The 19,425-nt window shown below is 39.3% G+C and overlaps 1 protein-coding gene across 2 annotated transcripts in view; it reads right to left on the bottom strand.

Annotated features, from left to right (window-relative positions):
- Nucleotides 1-5,625: 5,625 nt before the first annotated feature.
- ASCC3 (activating signal cointegrator 1 complex subunit 3) overlaps nucleotides 5,626-19,425 on the bottom strand; it is a 334,732-nt gene continuing 320,932 nt past the window's right edge. For both annotated transcript variants that reach the window (XM_027089725.1, XM_027089740.1), the window contains 5 exons: nucleotides 15,554-15,705; nucleotides 13,265-13,412; nucleotides 9,244-9,453; nucleotides 6,873-7,048; nucleotides 5,626-6,775 (listed from right to left, as the gene is read on the bottom strand). In XM_027089725.1, coding sequence (XP_026945526.1) covers nucleotides 6,631-6,775; nucleotides 6,873-7,048; nucleotides 9,244-9,453; nucleotides 13,265-13,412; nucleotides 15,554-15,705 — 831 coding nt within the window. In that variant the 3' untranslated portion in view covers nucleotides 5,626-6,630. The remainder of the gene's footprint in view (nucleotides 6,776-6,872; nucleotides 7,049-9,243; nucleotides 9,454-13,264; nucleotides 13,413-15,553; nucleotides 15,706-19,425) is intronic.

The raw sequence follows: 19,425 nt of genomic DNA, 5'->3' as shown, positions 1-19,425 counted from the left end.
GGTGAGGAAATGGGAACAGAAGAGAGCTGATCAGATATATTGTCCTAAAATCTTCCAATATGGGGTTGATCACCAAATACAATACAGGGGTAAGAGGTAATGAAAGGAAAATAACAACAAAAACCCCCAAACCCAAACTGCTTCTCTTGATACAGCAAATGCAGTTTTCTTTCTAACCCATATCTATTCCTTCCAGATCTCTAGTAAAACTGTGTTGTGATAGGAAATAGAGCATATTTTCTGATGATACCCAGCTAAGTAACATAGGTAAAGATGCACATTCCTGGTATACTGCCCACAATTAGGCCATTTCTGTATTGTAATTAGACAAGCTTATTTGAAAGCTCAGTTGAAGATATTGGCATTCTTTGTCAGAATGACTATCAGACATTTTCATGTGGATTCAATTTCAGATACTTGAAGTATGCAGTGACCCGTCTCTAGTGTGGAGTTGGGTGGAGAGACAGCTATGATGTTGAAGCAGATGTTTGGTTAATGAAGGTCTCCGTTGGTAGCCCGGCTATGCATTATTTCATAAACGCGCTGTGAAGTTTTGTTGTTGTTGTTCCAATTCAAACTTTCCCTTCTGTAATTTAAGTCGATTTTATGTTTTGCTGGTCCACTTGCTTAGAACTGACACATCCAAATGAACTTTTCCCCTGTGGACGGTTACTTTTAGAGAATGTGCACCAATTCCGATGTATTGCCATGAAAAACTTCTGCAGAACCTCCCTTTTCTAATTGTCTTTGGTGTTTCACTTTCATGGCAGTCAGCATTATTCAGTGTTACTAGCCATCTCACTTGCAGGAATTATTTGGTTATTTCAGAAGCTCCATTCTCCTCTGAAATGTTGGCACCTTCAAGGCTATTTGGGAAAATGGGCCGTTGGCTGTAGGGAGCTCCTGAACTGGCGAGAGCAATCCACACCCTGCAAGGTGAAGTATTTTGATATCAAGAGCCAGCTGTGCTTGGATGAAAGTTCAGAAATAAAATTCATCTTAGATCAGCCCTGTGATCTTCAAATCATTAAAAACTGCTTCCAATATAACTGGAATCAAAGGGTACAGTCATTCAAGTTGATTATACTTGCTTTCAGTGGACGAGCATGGCATCTATGGGATTTATTTAACAAGTGCAAATAAGATCAAGAACAGACAAATAATAAACTTAATAAGTAAGGAAACATGGGTTTGGGGATTCAAAGAACTTTTAATTAGAAGGAGGTGCTCTAATTCTTCTTAACCAAACGTGGATTGATTTACAGTCTATTATGTTCTCTAGGAAGTCTCCATAAGGAACTGCTTAATATTAGAGACACAGTATTACCCGTGAAAATTCAATCAAGTGCATTTAAAAAATATTCTCTGAATTGCAGGCCAGTTGAAGAGTAACAATAAAAATTTAAGCATCTATTCAGATGTGGCTGTCAGGGCCCAAAGCTTGACCTTGGGTGGGACTAGACTCAACATCTGACTAGCACCCCAAGATCTTTCTCAAATTGGCATGCAAAAGACTTGGGAAAGCAACTCATGCAGCTCAATATCAAAAAAACAAAAAACCCAATCCAAAAATGGGCAGAAGACCTAAATAGACATTTCTCCAAAGAAGATATACAGATTGCCAACAAATACATGAAAGAATGCTCAACATCATTAATCATTAGAGAAATGCAAATCAAAACTACAATGAGATATCATCTCACACCAGTCAGAATGGCCATCATCAAAAAATCTACAAACAGTAAATGCTGGAGAGGGTGTAGAGAAAAGGGAACACTCTTGCACTGTTGGTGGGAATGTAAATTGATACAGCGACTATGGAGAACAGTATGGAGGTTCTTTCAAAAACTAAAAATAGAACTACCATATGACCCAGCAATCCCAATACTGGGCATATACCCTGAGAAAACCATAATTCAAAAAGAGTCATGTACCAAAATGTTCATTGCAGCTCTATTTACAATAGCCAGGACATGGAAGCAACCTAAGTGTCCATCAACAGATGAATGGATAAAGAAGACGTGGCACATATATACAATGGAATATTACTCAGCCATAAAAAGGAAGGAAACTGAGTTATTTGTAGTGAGGTGGATGGACCTAGAGACTGTCATACAGAGTGAACTAAGTCAGAAAGAGAAAAACAAATACCATATGCTAAGACATATATGGAATCTAAAAAAAAAAAAAATGGTCAGAACAACCTAGGGGCAAGACGGGAATAAAGATGCAGACCTACTAGAGAAGGGACTTGAGGATACGGGGAGGGGGAAGGGTAAGCTGGGACAAAGGGAGAGAGTGGCACGGACATATATACACTACCAAATGTAAGGTAGATAGCTAGTAGGAAGCAGCCCCATAGCACAGGGAGATCAGCTCGGTGCTTTGTGACCTCCTGGAGGGGTGGGATAGGGAGGGTGGGAGGGAGATGCAAGAGGGAAAAGATATGGGGATATATGTATATGTATAACTGATTCACTTTGTTATAAAGCAGAAACTGACACACCATTGTAAAGCAATTATACTCTAATAAAGATGTTAAAAAAAAAGGGGGAAGAGGTTCAGGAAGAGGGGGGTGAGTGGGGGAGACATTCTGCAATGTATAAAGATAATAAGTGTTGATGCTTTACTTTTTACCAAAATATATATATTCCACCAAAAAAAAAAAAAAAAAAGACTTGGGAAGAAGGTGCAAGGAAGAATCTTTGAAATCTCATTTAAAGTCCTCAAATTTGAAGAACTTTATTTTTCAGAAATAGGATGGAATGCTCCACAAGAAAAAGTGAAAGAACTGAGCTTGAAACTGTGGAAATAACTCTTTCCAGAAGTCTCTGTCGCCATCCTCCATTACCAAAACAACAGGCTTTCGGGACAAGCTGGAATCAGCTACCATTCTGAGCATTTTTGAGGATCTTAAAATACTATAATTAGAACTCATTAAATTCAAATATTTTATCTTCTTGTGTCTCTTAGATTTAGAAATTAGATTTCTGAAAGCAGAGAAAGAAAGCTAATCTAGAGGCTCAATATATATCTTTGAAGCCAAGTTCTATTTTGGTAATACTCCATTGAAAGATTTAAAACTTAATTGAGGTTTTTTTTGTAAGAAGCTAGTTCATGAAATAATGTTTGCCTACTCATTTGGAATTATTTCTGAAAGAGAGAAGTTATCAGTTCGTATTCTTTAAATGTATGGAGTTCCTGTTTGGGGATCCTTTCACTGTGAATAGTTAATAGCAGTGATGGAGGAAAGAAAGGGGTCTGGTGAGAGAACTAAAACTTCAGGCTAAAAAGGTTTTACGATAATTTGAAGTTTTAAAATACCTGTAATACCCAAGATCCACTGCTATATAAAAATATTCCATAGTCATCGTCATCATAAAGCTACCAATTAGCTTAAGTATACCTCTCCTCTGTTGACAGGTGACATGAGGACCAGGCAAGTACTTGCTCTTGGTGAGTCTGAGAGTAGACGCCACCTCCAGAAGAGGAGGTGTCAACTGAAGTAGGTGTGTGGTATTTTAGAATCCATGGGTGTCTCTGTGTTCAGTCATTCCGCAAGGCTTTATCAAGCAGCTACCATGTGCCAGGCTATGTTGTAGGTCTTGGTTATGTAGCCCTGAACACAAGTGAGAAAAAACCCTTCCTGAAGCTTAATCAGGAAGCTTAGTTAGGAGAGACTAATAATAAACCAGTGTATATATGTATTTTCTGGCTGCGCTTTGCGGCTTAACGGGATCTCAGTTCCCTGACCAGGGATCGAACCCGGGCCATGGCAGTGAAAATGCCGTGTCCTAACTATTGGACTGCTAGTGAATTCCATAAATGAATATTTTTATAGTGGTGATAAGAACAATGGAGAAAATACAGGAAAGGGGGATGGGGGGATAGGTGAGCTTGGGTGGGTTGACATTTAAACTAAGATGGCTAGACCTGTGGGCGTCTGGAGAAAAAGCCAGGCTGATGGAGAAGCACAAGCCGAGGGCCATGGGATGTTCACCAAGCAGCACGGTGACCACTGTGGCTGGCGGGGAAACGGGAGTCAAGGATGACTTCAAGGTCTTTCCTCTGAGCAACTGGAGGAAATTGTGAAGTGTGTGTTTGGGAAGTATGTGTAGTTTTCTAAGGCTACTGGATTACTTCACTAGAAGGGAACGTCAAAATCCAAGGGAGAGACTCAATCTTGTTGGCATTTATTACCTGTTCCCCACCACAGGCATGGTTGCATACCCTTCCATCTCCACTGGTTCTCTGTTCTAATCTCAGAATTCCTTCTCATCTTCTCTGGTGTCTTCCCAAGGAATTCCACTGCATTCACTTAAGATTTGCAGTTCTTACCCTGTAATTCAAGGTAAGAATTTACATACCTTTCCATCCTTCTTGTCTGTTCAGTCCCTTTCATGTCTCTGAAAATGCAGACCAACTGGACACACTGGGTTATCTCAGAACCTTTGTTAATGCTGTTCTACCCGAAAGGCTCTTCTTTCATCTCTGATCATCCTCATAACCATCTTCAAAACTCAGCCTAAATGTCCCTTCATGATTTTTCCAAATATTTCATTGCTGCAATGACTTCCTTTTGTTATAGTTATCTACATCTTCTTTTCGTCACCAGGCCACCTTGTCTAAGAGGAAGGACATGTTTCTGATTCGTGTGGATATCAGAGTACCTCCACATCATGCCTAGAATGAATATCTGACTGGGACTTCCATTATTTGGAGTTGATAAAATCCAGGGGACTATGAAATGGAATATGGAATTAAAAATGAAATACGGAATTGATCTGTGTTGGCACATGCCCTATATTACAGTGCACACTTAACACTAAAATTTTGGCCAGGTAATGAGTGAGGATAACATCGTAGACAAACAGCATTGGTTACTCATCGGAATAAGATGAACTTTTCCATCCAAGCACACCTTGCCTTACGAGTGTCTTCTGCAGCTTATTGTGAACTAATCACTTTCAATTTTAAAATTAATTTTAATTAGTCATGCTTTTTTCTCTCAACGGATATAACAGAAATTCTTTCTTATTGCTTCTATGTCCTCTGCTGCATGTCCAGTGAAGTAGATCTCTCCCACCTCCCCAAAGTTGCCTGCTTTTTTAAAAAAAAAAAAAAAGAACGATGCTGATAAACACGAAGACCATGAGTTGTTTCTCTCCAGGTTCCTGTATGGACTGGTAATTGTTTGTCTATATATCATCTTCATTTTCTTTTAATTTCACCCTAACAGTGCTTAGGTATGAATTGCGATTAGGAGATAAACTGCCAAAGGAAAGGCAGAAAGACCTCTTTGTATGAAGTAAACTTCTGAGACTATAGCCCTTTGGACACCTCATGCCCACTGCACTCGGTGCGTTCACATTAGTTATTTAGATTTAATTTTGGGAAGTGAACGCCTGGTTCTCCCCATCCTACTTTTATTCCTCCTTCTCCCACCTTTTTCTTTGGTATGGAAAAGGAGGTACACACAAGCAATATGTTCCAGTTTCAGAAAAAGTTTTAAATTCCAGTACTTGCGGTGGTTACATTGGAAAGTATTTTGAAGTAATTGATCACAGGACCAGGAATAACTGAAATTTCTTTGCCAAGAACAGAATTTCATTTCACTAGAAAATGTATGTTATATGGATATGGAATCCAACAACGTTTTATTTGGAAAAAAAAGTATTTTTCAAGATGGAAATTGTTTGGACATAGGGAAATTTCCTGTATCACAAGTGAAAACCTACCTGTAGGGGCTGAAAATTTTCTAGGTTTGCCTCAGGCCCGCCCTGAAGAGCACAGAGACAAAGACTTGTACTACGTGGCCTGTATGAATTAGACTATACTTCTCTCCTTGTGTAAGTAAGTATTAAGAGAATGGAAGTGAAGTCTGGACAGAGAAGGAAAAGAAAAAAAGAACAGAAGAGTAAGAGGGGCTATAATGGAAAGGAGGCAGAGGGAATAAGTGAGTCAGGCTGTGTTGAAGTGGCACTCTAAATATTTTATTTCTACCAGTTACAGTATCTACATTTTCTAAGATCAGTATATTCTGTTTTCTTTTAAATCATCATTGGGCTCTGTAATGTAATTTTACATCATATATTATTAACATTTGTGACAATAAGAAATTCTTGAAATTACTTCCATATGTGATCAAAGTATAAATTTTGTGAACAAAACACAGTGTGTCACTGTACAGATTTATCTTATATATTTTATGCTGCAGGGTTAGAAATCTGTTATAACAAATCTTAACATTGTCACGCCCCTGTGCAGTTAGTTTTCCTTAAAAAAAGAGAAGCTGATGTTCTTGTAAACAGTACACTGTGAAAAGTAAGATTTGATAATTCCTAGGTATCATCTCAATATACACAAATTGAAAGATTCTCCTATGGGCGTCGTCATTTTACACATCAAGAGACCCATGGAGACAACGTTATAAAAGGCAACATTTGTTAAAAGGCCCCCGCAGCTGACTCTGCATTGCTCGAGTCAGAGCTGCAGCCACCGCCAGTTTCCGCAGTGCCTTGAGGTTGGAAGTTGATTCCCCCAAGGCAAACGTCAAGTAATTCGACTGTCCAGATGACTGAACAGTCAGGCTTCTCAACCACTTCTTTCAAATGGATTGTTCGGGTCGGGTTACTTCACTTTGAGGTCCGTCAGGGCATCGGAGATCTCGTCGGCCTGTGCGGAAACACTGGCCGGCGTGACGTGGAGGTGGATGTCGTACTGCTGGTCCAGGCCAAGGTAGCAGTCGCTCATGAAATACAGTGTGTAGATATACCTAGAATATGAAAAAGGAACGAAAAGGTAAAACTACCGTTCTCATCACCGTTGCGGTTAATTCTTTCGGAACTCTGGTGGGGTAAGACTCTGCTTACCTTCCAGGTACTTCAGGAGTATAAAAAGAGATGGAGACAACATGATGATTTCGGACATATCCCACTCTTTTCAGAGCAATAAGTTCTCTCTTATCCACTTCTCCTAATATCAAAAACCATCCTTCATCTTTTGATTTGGGAAATCGAGGGGTGACTGCATGGCTGTCTTGCTTTCCCTGTAAACCAGAAAAAAAAAAGGAAAGATAAAGCATTACTAATGGCTAGATTTTCTATACCACTTGGCTGTGCTTAAAAGGCCACGCTGTCTTTCTTGGAGGCCATAAATCTAAGTATCTGGTTTGGTGTGTTTGATATGCTATCATCTACCTTTCTTCAAGATTCTCGAAGCACACTCTAGCCACACTACTTTGTGGCTCCGTGAGAACAGAAAGCCCTCGAATCTTTCTCACACCATTCTTACAAATGAAATTAATTCCCCACTTGCAGATGAACACACTGAGATACAAACATATCAACCAAGTCTTTCAAAATCTTATTTGCAAGAAATTGATACTGGGGGAAAAAATCAATCCAGGCTAGACTCTGGATCTTAGGATAATAAGCACTCTGTCACATAAACATCTTCCCCCATCACCCAAGAATAAAGCTCACATGAAAAAGCACATATTCTCATACGGTGATATTAAAAAGTCCTTTCTCTGAGGAATGGGAAATTGTAAGCCAAACAATTTATAAAATATATTAGTCACCATCATACAAGATTAACTATCACCATAATGACAACACTTGACGTCTTTATTTTAGATTGATTTTTTACAAAATCCAAGATTATTCTAGAGATTCCTTAAGACAACTATTTATGGTGTAAAATGTACTAATAATGACATGCTCTTAATCAGACTTCACTCAATATTCCAGAGAGAGTTGTTTCATTTAAGGCATTTTAAAAAGAGAGGTCAGAGAGCAATGTATTTTTACAGCACTTAGAAACAAAATTTTAGAGTTTCTCTAGCACAGTTAAAGCTAATGTTTAAGGACTAATACTATAGTAAAAAAAAACCCTTATACTACAATATTGTCAGAAATGTTTGCAAAGGTCTCAAAATAAAGTTCTCTCTAATTAGCGCTCTCAACGTACCTTAGATACACCTCAGTACACTGTTTATCCAGGCACTATGATAAGCTGCTTGAGCAGCTCTTTGTTGAGACTGTGAGCCCCCTGAGGCTGGGGTACATTGTTTAGCTATTTGTGACAGGCCTCGCTTCTGTCAGCGTGTCTGCACATGGTAGGTGCAAAGAGAACAGGGACTTGAATCGGAGAACGCTGTGCTCCCAGCCTGCTCTCATATTTTCTGACTCTAGGACCTTGGCAAATTCCTATACTCCCCAAGTTCCATTATTCTGTAAAATGGGGAATTTTACGCCTCACACGGCAGCTATAAAAAAAAAAATCTTAGTTTTTTTTCTCATGATTTTCTCGGTATGATTACTACTGCCTTTTCTTTTGTAAGTTGGGATATACTGTCATCTAAAAATGCTCATATTAAAGCCTCTGAAATGCCAGAGGCCAATCAGTTCATACACTGACTGATTTTTAGAATTAGAAATCTAATGAGATGGGACTTAAAGGCACAGTATTGAAAAGGTATTGTACCAACAGAAAGTTACTGACCATCTCGTGTGTGAAAACAGAGGGGACAGTATTAATGAACTACAACCTCACTCCTGAGGGCTAGTTCTAGATATGGAAAAGCCCCTGACTCCACTGAGCTAACGAAAAGGCAAATTCTTATTTCGATTATTATGGGCTAAAAAACAATCTGCCCACATGCTGTGCACTAATATTCTTAGAGGGCCCAATAATTATTTTTGGTGTCACAGGCAACAGAAAAGAGCACAGTAATTTAAAATAAAAATACTGCACATTTTTGGCCTGTACGAACGTTGACAAAGCTTCCTCATATGCATTCTAATGAGGGAAGCAGACAGATGTGGCAAGGGAGCCACGGGAAAGTCTAGCTAGCGTCTTCTTCATTTGGGGTGCTGGGCGGAAGTCTAGATTTTGAGATCCCTTCAGAGTCCTGAGTTTCTGGTGCAGGCGGCCTGGTGTAGGGCCAAAGAATCTGCACTCTTAAAGGTACTCCAGAAAATTCTGCTGAGCCTGCAGACCATACTTTGAGACCAGGACTCTAGGCATTATATTATTATGTCACGTGGGTATTCTGGGGTTGAAAAATGGCACATGAGGAGAACTGACTAACTGCAGAAGACTGACTCTTGCTGCTTAAGGCCAGTTGAGGAAGCGGGATTGGTGAAGGGCACGGACGCATTAGTAATATAAAAGACATGTGTGCTGGTGCGTGCTGGGATCTGGTGTGAAGCATTTGAGAATGGAAACCAAACACTATACCTTGTGGAACCCAAGGCTGACTCTCTGCAAGCTGACTTGAAGCACATACTCTTGATCAGCATGCAATCTGACCCATCTGTTGTCGTTGCGTTTGTCAGAAGTCACGGTTGTGATAGAGAGCTCATCGTGTCCTTCCGCTGAGTCATCCCACCAGCCTTTAACACTTAAGCCAACATCTATCACAGGCAAATGAGATAAGAAACTCCATGCCTGAATAAAAAAAGAAAAGATAAGGAGTGGTTAATGCAAAGTGTAGTGAGCAACTAAGAAACAGTGAGCTTTTTAAAAAATCAACCTCTTTGTATTGCGATTAATTCTGGATTCAATGCAGTTGTAAGAAATAAAGCAGAGAGATCCTGTGCACCATTTCCCCAGTTTCCCCCAAGGGTAGCATTTTTCAAAACTAAAGTACAATATTAATACCAGTGATACAAGCCACAGCTCTTGTTCAGATTTCCTAGTTTTTCTTGTACTCATTTATTTGTGTGTAAAAATAGTGTGCTTTTAATCTTTGTGAAGTCCCTTTAAAAACACCTAAAGAAGTATTAATCATTACCTAAACTTGTGACCCCTTTCTTGTAAATCCCTTCTGGACATTGAGTGACTACTGACTACACTAAAAAATAAGTTTTAAAATAACTGTTGTTGAACTGGTTAGTTTTAGAGAAGCATTTAGTATAGCATTTATGTGACTTCTAAGGCAGAGAGCATTACTTGGGGATATAAAAGCAACTTGAAAAATGTTGTGATGCAATTGTTGATGTCAGTCAGTGTCATTCATTGATCATTTATTGTACAAAATGGGTTTTTCTTTTGCTCATAGTGCAAATTATTCTGAAAGGAAAACATTTCTATATGTTTGTATATATATCATAAGGAACCCTCTAAGTCTAGGGTTCTTTCTAGAAAGAAATATTTTTTTTGGCATTATCATATTGAGAATACCAATTTAAATGACACATATTAAAGGAGTAGAAAATATTTTACCAATTTTATTCCTACTCTTTTAATTGAAAATATTTGTGAGAAATCAAAATGCAGATGGTTAAGTGCTTATCAGTTTTTGTTTGTTTGTTTGTTTGGGTTTTTTTTGTGGTACGCGTGTGGCCTCTCCCGCTGCGTGTGCTCCGGACGCGCAGGCTCAGCGGCCATGGGCTCCGCGGCATGTGGGATCTTCCCGGACCGGGGCACGAACCCGTGTCCCCTGCATCGGCAGGCGGAATCTCAACCACTGCTCCACCAGGGAAGCCCAGTTTTTTTTGTTTTTTGTTTTTTTAAAATTTATTTTCTTTATTTTTTTGGCTGCGTCGGGTCTTAGTTGTGGCACATAGGATCTTCGCTGACGCACGCGGCTTCTCTCTAGTTGTGGCTTGCGGGTTTTCTCTCTCTCTCTTGTTGAGGCACGTGAGCTCAGTAGCTGTGGTGTGTGGGCTTAGTTGCCCTGGGGCAGGTGGGATCCTAGTTCCCCGACCAGGGATCCCCTCCAATGGAAGGTGGATTCTTTACCACTGGACCACCGGGGAAGACCCTATCATTGTTGAATGAATGAATAAATGAATGAATTCCTAAGTCTATGGAAAAGATGTACAAAAATAAACCTAATGTCCTCAGATAACTAATTGTCATCTTTTTCTAACATTTATAAATATGTGGCAAATATCACTTATCAGTCAAGAAAACTTCTCTATATATTGGCTGTTTTATCTGTTGTTACCTTCTAAGTTAGTTTTTAAAAGCACATGAATGCTTTAATTTTGGTTTTCCTTGTACTTCTTTAATATATACTACAGGTTTCCTGATAGGCTTTGATTTCCTGTTTGCTAAGACTTTATTGCTGTTGAGCATACCACCTAATTGAAATGAAGAAGCCCTGATGAATCAAACTATCCCTTAGGAATTCAAAAAATGTAAATCCAATGCAAATTTTCAATTCAACTCCAATCCTATAACTTGTCTTGTGAATCTGAAATTACGTTTGGAATAGATCTTGAAATAGTCAAGCCACAGAATGGTCTACCCTGTGCTTCAAGGTACAAATGATGGCTTATCCCTTGCTAGAACCAACAGTCACCGAGTCTAGAAGCTGTACCCACTGGATGTTCTCTTAAGACTGGCCAGAGTGAAGACACAAATACACCATTTCTGTAAAGCATTTAACTTCGTGAGACAACACAGGTAACATTTACCACATGAAGCAAGACTTCATATGTTTCTTCACTTGTACCTTTAAATGAGTTACCAATATAATATTTTAAGTATTAGCAACTCGTTGGAATTTTATTTCACAAAGCTCCCCAAAGTCAGATCTGACTTTTATATATTTGTAATCTTTTGCAGCACCTGGTATTATTATTTTCAATCTTCAATGTATATACATGTATTTGTTGTATGTGTATATATTTGTACATATATATATACACACACAAACATACATACATACACACACACTCACATATGCGTATATAAAACATGAGCTGTTTTTAAAGAAATTGCTAAGACATTTCAACACCAGCCAAACATATTTATCTGAGGATTAATCTTCATCTATTGAATCAGGCAAGAGCACTGCCATGCATACAATTATTTAATTAGCAGCCAAATCCTCTGCCAGTCAGCAGCCGTTGCAGGCATACTGATGGGGTAGAAGATGCAAATCTCACAGTAGTACTGCTTTTTCTCATTACTACTGCAATTAGCACTTAAATTGATGCTTTAAACATACTAATTTCTGGAATAATTCAGGATTTGTATGTTACCTGGGATCGCCTCACTGCAGAGCCGACACCAGATTGCTCTGCAAATTGAAGCACTTTTGAGCCAAATAACCATCATCATATCAGACTGAGCCAATTTGCATTTGGTTTTAAAGATAACAGAATGGCAATTTATGCAAATAAATTAAGTAAGTTTACTTCTGAGTTCTCCCTGAACTAATTACAACAATGTTCTAATTTTTTATCACATCTAAAACTTGGCTTGCAATCACTGTACGTTATGTTAGAAATCTGTTGTTGCTAATAGAAGCCTTGTTTTCATTTTAAATATATTGTTTTTATTCATAATTTTGATGATAATTTAGCTAGAAAGGTAGGCACTTATTATGAATATTTAAGTAGCTTTTGGTGCCAATTTTGGGTTCAACAGAAATTGAACAATCAGACTTTGATGCCTGTAATACTTTTTCCAAGTCCTGCTCGAAAATAAGTTCCACTGGAAAAAAAAAAATGACATGGTTTAGAAGTTTCTTTATTTTAGTATCTGCATTTGCAAGTCAATATGTTAATTATGTTATAAATCCTGAACATTAACTTTGACATGTTTAGGGTGAAATTGCTTAAGACTTAAAAGTCTATATATGCCAAATATTTCTGGCATTGTTCGTTCATGTTTTTGATCTTTCCGAAGAGAGTTTGGAGCAATGACCTATGTTGTCTTTCACAACGTAGACTCAGATTTATATCTAAATTATAGGGTATACAAATAAGGAGTTTCTTTGAAGGACTACTTTAGAATCTAGAAACAATAAAGTGATTAAAATGGGGCGGGGGCATAAAAGAGTAATTGAGGGAACTGCACGAAAATATACCCAAGCATAAAAACAAAACAAAACCCACTCTGAAGAAGGGATTAGAAGGGCTCTTGAGCAATGCAGCCTAGTGATGGGCGAGTCATAGTAGGCCTTTCTCAGCCGGCTTAACAGCATTATACTGAAACAACCTTCTAATAACGCAGACGCTACTTCTAATTATTGTTACTGTCATTATTTAATACCGTCTGTTGAGCTCTTATTCTGTACCAGGAACTACATAGAGCAGTTTACATAATAACATCCTGCTTGATCTTACCCAAAACTTCATGAGACGGGTATAATGTTTTCACGTTCATAATCAGGGTTAGTAAATGGCGGGTGGAACTTAAACTCAGGAGAGCCTGACTCTGAAAGCAGCACTCTAAGTTAGAAAACTCTTGGTACAACTTCCCAGAGTGAGGGAGCATCGACACATGGAAGTGCTGGCCTTACCTGCTTCATTTTTGGGGCTGGTAGCTCTTTTTCTATCATGGAGCAGAATCCATGCTCCTTCCCTCCACAGGCGTGGATCAGTTCAGGGAGGCACTCGATGGAGCCAGCGTGCCCGGCACGTGGACCCTTTATACCTGGGCTCCATTTCCTGAGAAAGAATGACACCAACCAAATGATTCTTTCATAGCACAAATGAGATTTTCTGACAATGATGATTTATATGATTAGAACAGTTTAGAAATTAAAGTTACTACAAAGCTTTTTAATTTGTTTAACATCTTTATTGGAGTATAATTGCTTTACAATGGTGTGTTAGTTTCTGCTGTATAACAAAGTGAATCAGCTATATGTATACCTACATCCCCATATCTCCTCCCTCTTGCGTCTCCCTTCCACCCTCCCTATCCCACCTCTCTAGGTGGTCACAAAGCACCGAGCTGATCTCCCTGTGCTATGCGGCTGCTTCCCACTAGCTAGCTATTTTACATTTGGTAGTGTATATATGTCCATGCCAAGGCCACTGTTGTTAAGCTTCAGTGAGACAGCATTCTCATCAATCCAAGGCAGTTTGGCTATCACGACATAAAATGTGTAAATCATATGTGAGCTCAGTAGATAATTAGGGTTGACAGACGGTGATTTCTATAGGAAGGCACTAAAGTGTGATAATGCTTCCATGTGGATAAAGTATGGAACTGGCAGAGCCCTGACATGTTTTTTTTTTTTTTGCGGTACGCGGGCCTCTCAATGTTGTGGCCTCTCCCTTTGCGGAGCACAGGCTCCGGACGCGCAGGCTCAGCGGCCATGGCTCACGGGCCCAGCTGCTCCACGGCATGTGGGATCTTGCCGGACCCGGGCACGAACCCGTGTCCCCTGCATCGGAAGGCGGACTCTCAACCACTGCATCACCAGGGAAGCCCCCTGACATGTTTTTAATGGATGCAGGCAAATGTCTCTAATATAAGTACTTGAATAAAGTTTTCATTGTAAGTTGCTGAGATCATACAATTAAAAGTGCATTTTGGGAATGTTTGAGATCTATAGCATAAATAGTGCTGGATCACCAGGAATGGAATCTACCTAAATCTATTTCCTGTTTATATAGCAAGATGAACAATATCACTGAAATTAGACAAATACAGCACTTTTCTGGGTAACAGTAAAGAATTGGATCAAATCTCCTAGGCCCCAACCAGCTTCCCTAACAGACCCATGTGCTGTCGGGTTAGTACCTTCACGTGTCTCCTTTTCTGCTGAAATCCAACTCCCGTAAGTTTTAGTACCATATCGGAAGGGTTCCTGAAACTGAGCTGCAGACACATGAGGTATCTGCTCTTCCCCCCAGGCCACCTGCTGCTGGTGTGCCCCCCACCCCCTCTGAATGTGCCTTTTAGTTACCAGGGACATCCTGTGGTGGGGACTCAAGCACCATGGAAACACCTGCCCTGGAATCCAGTATACTTCAGTCAAATGGAGGGCCTTCCCTGAGGAGACCCCCCACGTGTGCCTGAGGTTCTGCTTGGCGTATGTCTCCAGATGCCTCAAAGGGCTGCCACTCCTTGTCCAGCTGATGAGAGGGAGAGGGTGCATGATGGCAAGCACAGCCAGACAGTTTTGCTTGTTTACATGACTGTGAACCAATATTTTGGCTGCAAACTATCTCTCAACTGGTGTGAAAGAAACATTTTCATTTGAACACTGCCCACCTTGCCTGTAATATGTATTGTTGTTTCCTTTGCTAAAATATATGTAGCCATGTACATAGGACCTAAGAATTGAAAAATTTTATCAGGAATATAAACTCCTCTTTTAAACGCAGGTTATGTCTTGAGCTGCTAGTATATATAACTGCTCAGTTCTGGACATTTTGCAGATGCACGGTTTACTTTTGACAACAGATTTCTGATCCCTCAAATCTATTCTGCAATAAAAGAAACTGGTAATTTATTTTGCTCTAGGTCACAAAGCACTTTAATAACATCTTTAAAAATGAAGGCTGATATTGTAAAGGAATAAACACAGTTAAAATGAAAATGTATTCGATGTTGCAAATGGAAAACAACTTAATAGAAGGTTAAAATGAACTGTGGTTCAGCTTGGGACCAGTGGCCAAATTCCAAGTGGGAACGCTATGTCGCTAGGCCATGTCTCCCTCTGGGAAACATGGGCATTTTCACTGTAAAGAATCAGTATTCTAGGCACCACATGAAATTCAAGTGACCATACATGTAAAGGAAATAATTTTTTGAAATAATAAAATCCTATTACATCGAAAATTAAAATACTTACCTGAAAATGTGAAGATGGTGGTTTTCTATGTGTGGTATCGTAAGAAGAGAAGAGTCTTTCAACCACCGCCCCTGGATCACCATCTGCACCAGGTTGGTGATGTTCAGGACAGTCACCAGCCAGCCCTGGTGTGCAGCCACGTCCAGCATTGCCTGAACAGGGAGAACGCATGTTATATCATGGCACCTGCCCCCTCAGTGGGGGGTCTGATGATGATAGCCTTAACAAAAAAACAAAAAAAACCACCCCAAGCATTATACCTCTAAATTACTATTAATTAAAATAGAAACCAAAAAGTAAACTACAGTTGGATTGGAGGGAACACACTGAACCTCTCACAGCATTTTTTGAACATTACTTTGTACAAAGCACCAAATATTTAACTTTTTTAGGTCAGCAAAGATAAGCAGATAATATTGGCACCTAGTAATAAAACAAAGAGAAAAACTCAGTGTACCTCGAGAGCAAGTACCTCTATAATCCACTGTATCAAGAGCACTAGTTGCCGCGTTTAAAGCATAAATCTCAGGTAGTCTTTTCCAAATTTAAAAGCAATAATGGCAAGGTGATAGGAAGTCTTCTTGCCAAAAATGAATTTTCCCCAGACAGCAGGCTAAAGGCAGAGCCCTGGTTTTCAATGAAAATTCTGTACCACACACTAAAAGCGGGAAGGACCAGTGGTACACGTGGAAGGATGAGAAGCTATTCATATTAGTCTATACATTTAATCCAATGTTTTATGGACAAACAAACGGCTGCATTTGCTTAAGGCAAAACTAAACAGTGAAATCTTATTTAAACAATGGAGAAGTTTACACAGGCAAAGCTAGTTCAATTAAATTAGATTCTGGTGAATGCTGACTTAAAGACACATAAGTTAATATCATGATCTGAGGCAGCTACGTTATACAGTTTTAGGAGTGTACTCTCTCGTTTTGGGAAATGAAGAGATGAGGGTAAGAGAAATCAGATGTACTTCGTAAATGCCTAAAATGATACTTTACTGTTTCACTGATGGTAAAATATTCATAAAATGTTGTACAAAATCTATTAGTACATTTTTAGAAATGGTTCTTAAAGGTCTATTATGTTAGTAAAATTGATTTGCCATACTACTTAGTACTAGTGAATCAGACATATTTTCCTTCTAAGTTTTGAATTTCCTACTTAGAGTTCTCTAATTTACGAAAAGTAAAATAGTTTAAAAAACATCTGGCTAAACCAATCTGTGGTCTTTTTACACACATTACAGGGAGATGGATCCACGTCTCTGGATGCCATGGTGAGCGTGACGGAATGGTCAAATTGGTCTTTAGCACCCATGAGCCTACTAATTGTACATCGTAAAGCCTAATGGCTGGTATAATAGGTATACTTATATGTATGTATACGTGTATGTGTGCATATGAAAGTGTTTACATGTACAAAGGTATATGTTTACAAATCTAGGGAAAGCCCACTTCTGTTCTTCCTATTTCTCTGCACAACTGATTTAAACACTTTGTCTTTGAAGTATATGAGACAAGCTGGTCATGAGGAACACTACTCAGACGAAAATAAAAGTATTAGCTCACAAGTCACAACTCGCGAACTCCGTAAGGGAAGAGAACTGAGTAATTATACCTCATGAGTAATGCAGTATCATGATGATGTCAGAAGTTGTAATGTGGAGTAACTATGGTGATTTTACTTGTGATTTTTACATTACAACTTGACTGGAAATAAATTCCAGACCACAAGCTCACATACTAGAAGAGCTGGATGGACGGACCATATGTTTTTAACTTTGAAGTTTTCATGATGAAGTTGAAAGATTTCATAAAATTTATGAGAGTTCCCCACAATCTTTCTTTGTATGATCCAGATGTGAAACGTAAAAAATCATGCAAAGTGATTGCTTACATGAAGTAAATGAAAAGGCTGTATTATGAATTGAAAACTATTATTTATTTATCTTGTTTTAATTTCAAGAAAAGGCAGGTAGGGAGACCAAGAATCCAGGATGAGACAAGGTTGTGACGACCCAAATGTGCTGGACAAAATGCTGCCACACGGCTGTGTCCAACCACTCCCTTGTGGGTCCTGTTTTCTCTGCTCCCTCCTGCCACTGCCGTAGCACAGACCCTCATCAACTCTCACCTGCAATATTATAAATATCCCTTTATCCTCATTCTCATCTAATTTTTCTTCAATCCATATTTTATATTGTTACCACAGTACATTTTTACAGAGGCAAAACTGATCACGTCATTCCTCTGCTTAAATTTCTTCAATAGCTCCACGCCGTGTAGAGGACAAAAGTTAACGCTTCTCTGCAGGTTCTCTTTTTATAAATCCTGCTCCCTCTACCATGTCTACCTGGGAAATTCCTATGCATCCTTCAAGTTGAGCTCAAATGTTACTTCTTCCTGTGAAGGCTACTTGATGGACTGTAGGCACTTCTTTTCCTACGCATCTGCTAATCTTGACACAGGCCACCACTATCCTATTGTGAATCTTTGTTTATACATGTGCCCATTAAATATAGACTCCTTGATGGCAAGGTTCTGGAAGTAGTCTTTGGAACTGTAGCCCTAGCACAGAGCACTCAAGAAATATTCAATTTATTAAAGAATATTGGTAAACATCCAATTACAATAATTATAACAAACATTCTACCTAAGTTACTGCACACCTGCCAAAGGCAGCACAGCGCAGGAAAACATTACAAGCTTTGATGTCAAACATAGGTGTCAACCCTGATTTTGTCCCACTTACTATGCGTAAATTTTGGGAAATCACTTAACCCTATGACCGCTAGATTGCTCACTGATAGAAGGGTGTTATATGTCCATATAGGGGTGTGATGAGCGTAAAATGAGATGATGTATGATGTAAGATATCTACTATACTGCCTGGAACAGTATAGATCTGTTAGGCCTCAATATTAGATCTCAGTAAACAGGTACCTGTTTTAACGTTCCTCTATGATGAGATGAAAAGAACACCCTAAAACAACTCATTCTTTCTCAGAGGGACTTCCTTTGGACCTTTGGGGGTTAATTTCCACACTGAGTAGTACAGGGATTCGAGGAGCAGGGCATGTAAGGTGGGGAGCAAATGCATGGAATGGGCAGAACTGTTCATCAGCAGAGGTAAGCAACTGCAAGAAAGTCAGGGGACACATAAGGCCAAAGACAGACCCTGCAGCCCAGGCCAAACTGGAGGACATGGGCCTCGTTCTCAGTTTGAGTGGACAAGTCCATGTCACCATGCAGGTAGGTACCTGAAGGGACTAAGGCTAAGGGATGGTCCAGGTAAATGGGTTTGAGGGTCTGGCAGGTCACCCTGACATACCTCTGCATGACTGAGCCTAGGAAAAGGACACCTATGTCTCACTATCTTTTACAGCAGTCTTCCTGGTAGATGAGAACTAACAGGTGGGACAGTATGGTACTGGCACAAAAACAGACACATAGATCAATGGAATAGGATAGAGAACCCAGAAATAAACCCACGAATTTATGGTCAATTTATCTACGACAAAGGGGGGGAAGAATATACAATGGAGAAAAGGCAGTCTCTTCAATAAGTGGTGCTGGGAAAACTGGACAGCTACATGTAAAAGAATGAAATTTGAACATTCTCTAACACCATATACAAAAATAAACTCAAAATGTATTAAAGACCTAAATGTAAGACCGGATACTATAAAACTCCTAGAAAAAAAACACTGGCAGAACACTTTGACATAAATTGCAGCAATATTTTTTTGGATCCACCTCCTAAAGGAAATACAAGCAAAAATAAGCAAACGGGAGCTAATTAAACTTAAAAGCTTTTGCACAGCAAAGGAAACCACTGACAAAACGAAAAGACAAGCTACTGAATGG

The sequence above is a fragment of the Aethalodelphis obliquidens genome, unplaced genomic scaffold (assembly GCF_003676395.1).
Source record: "Aethalodelphis obliquidens isolate GAN/ISIS:26980383/991018 unplaced genomic scaffold, ASM367639v1 scaffold3, whole genome shotgun sequence".
NCBI lineage: Eukaryota > Metazoa > Chordata > Mammalia > Artiodactyla > Delphinidae > Aethalodelphis > Aethalodelphis obliquidens.
This window is presented reverse-complemented; position numbering and strand designations above follow the sequence as displayed.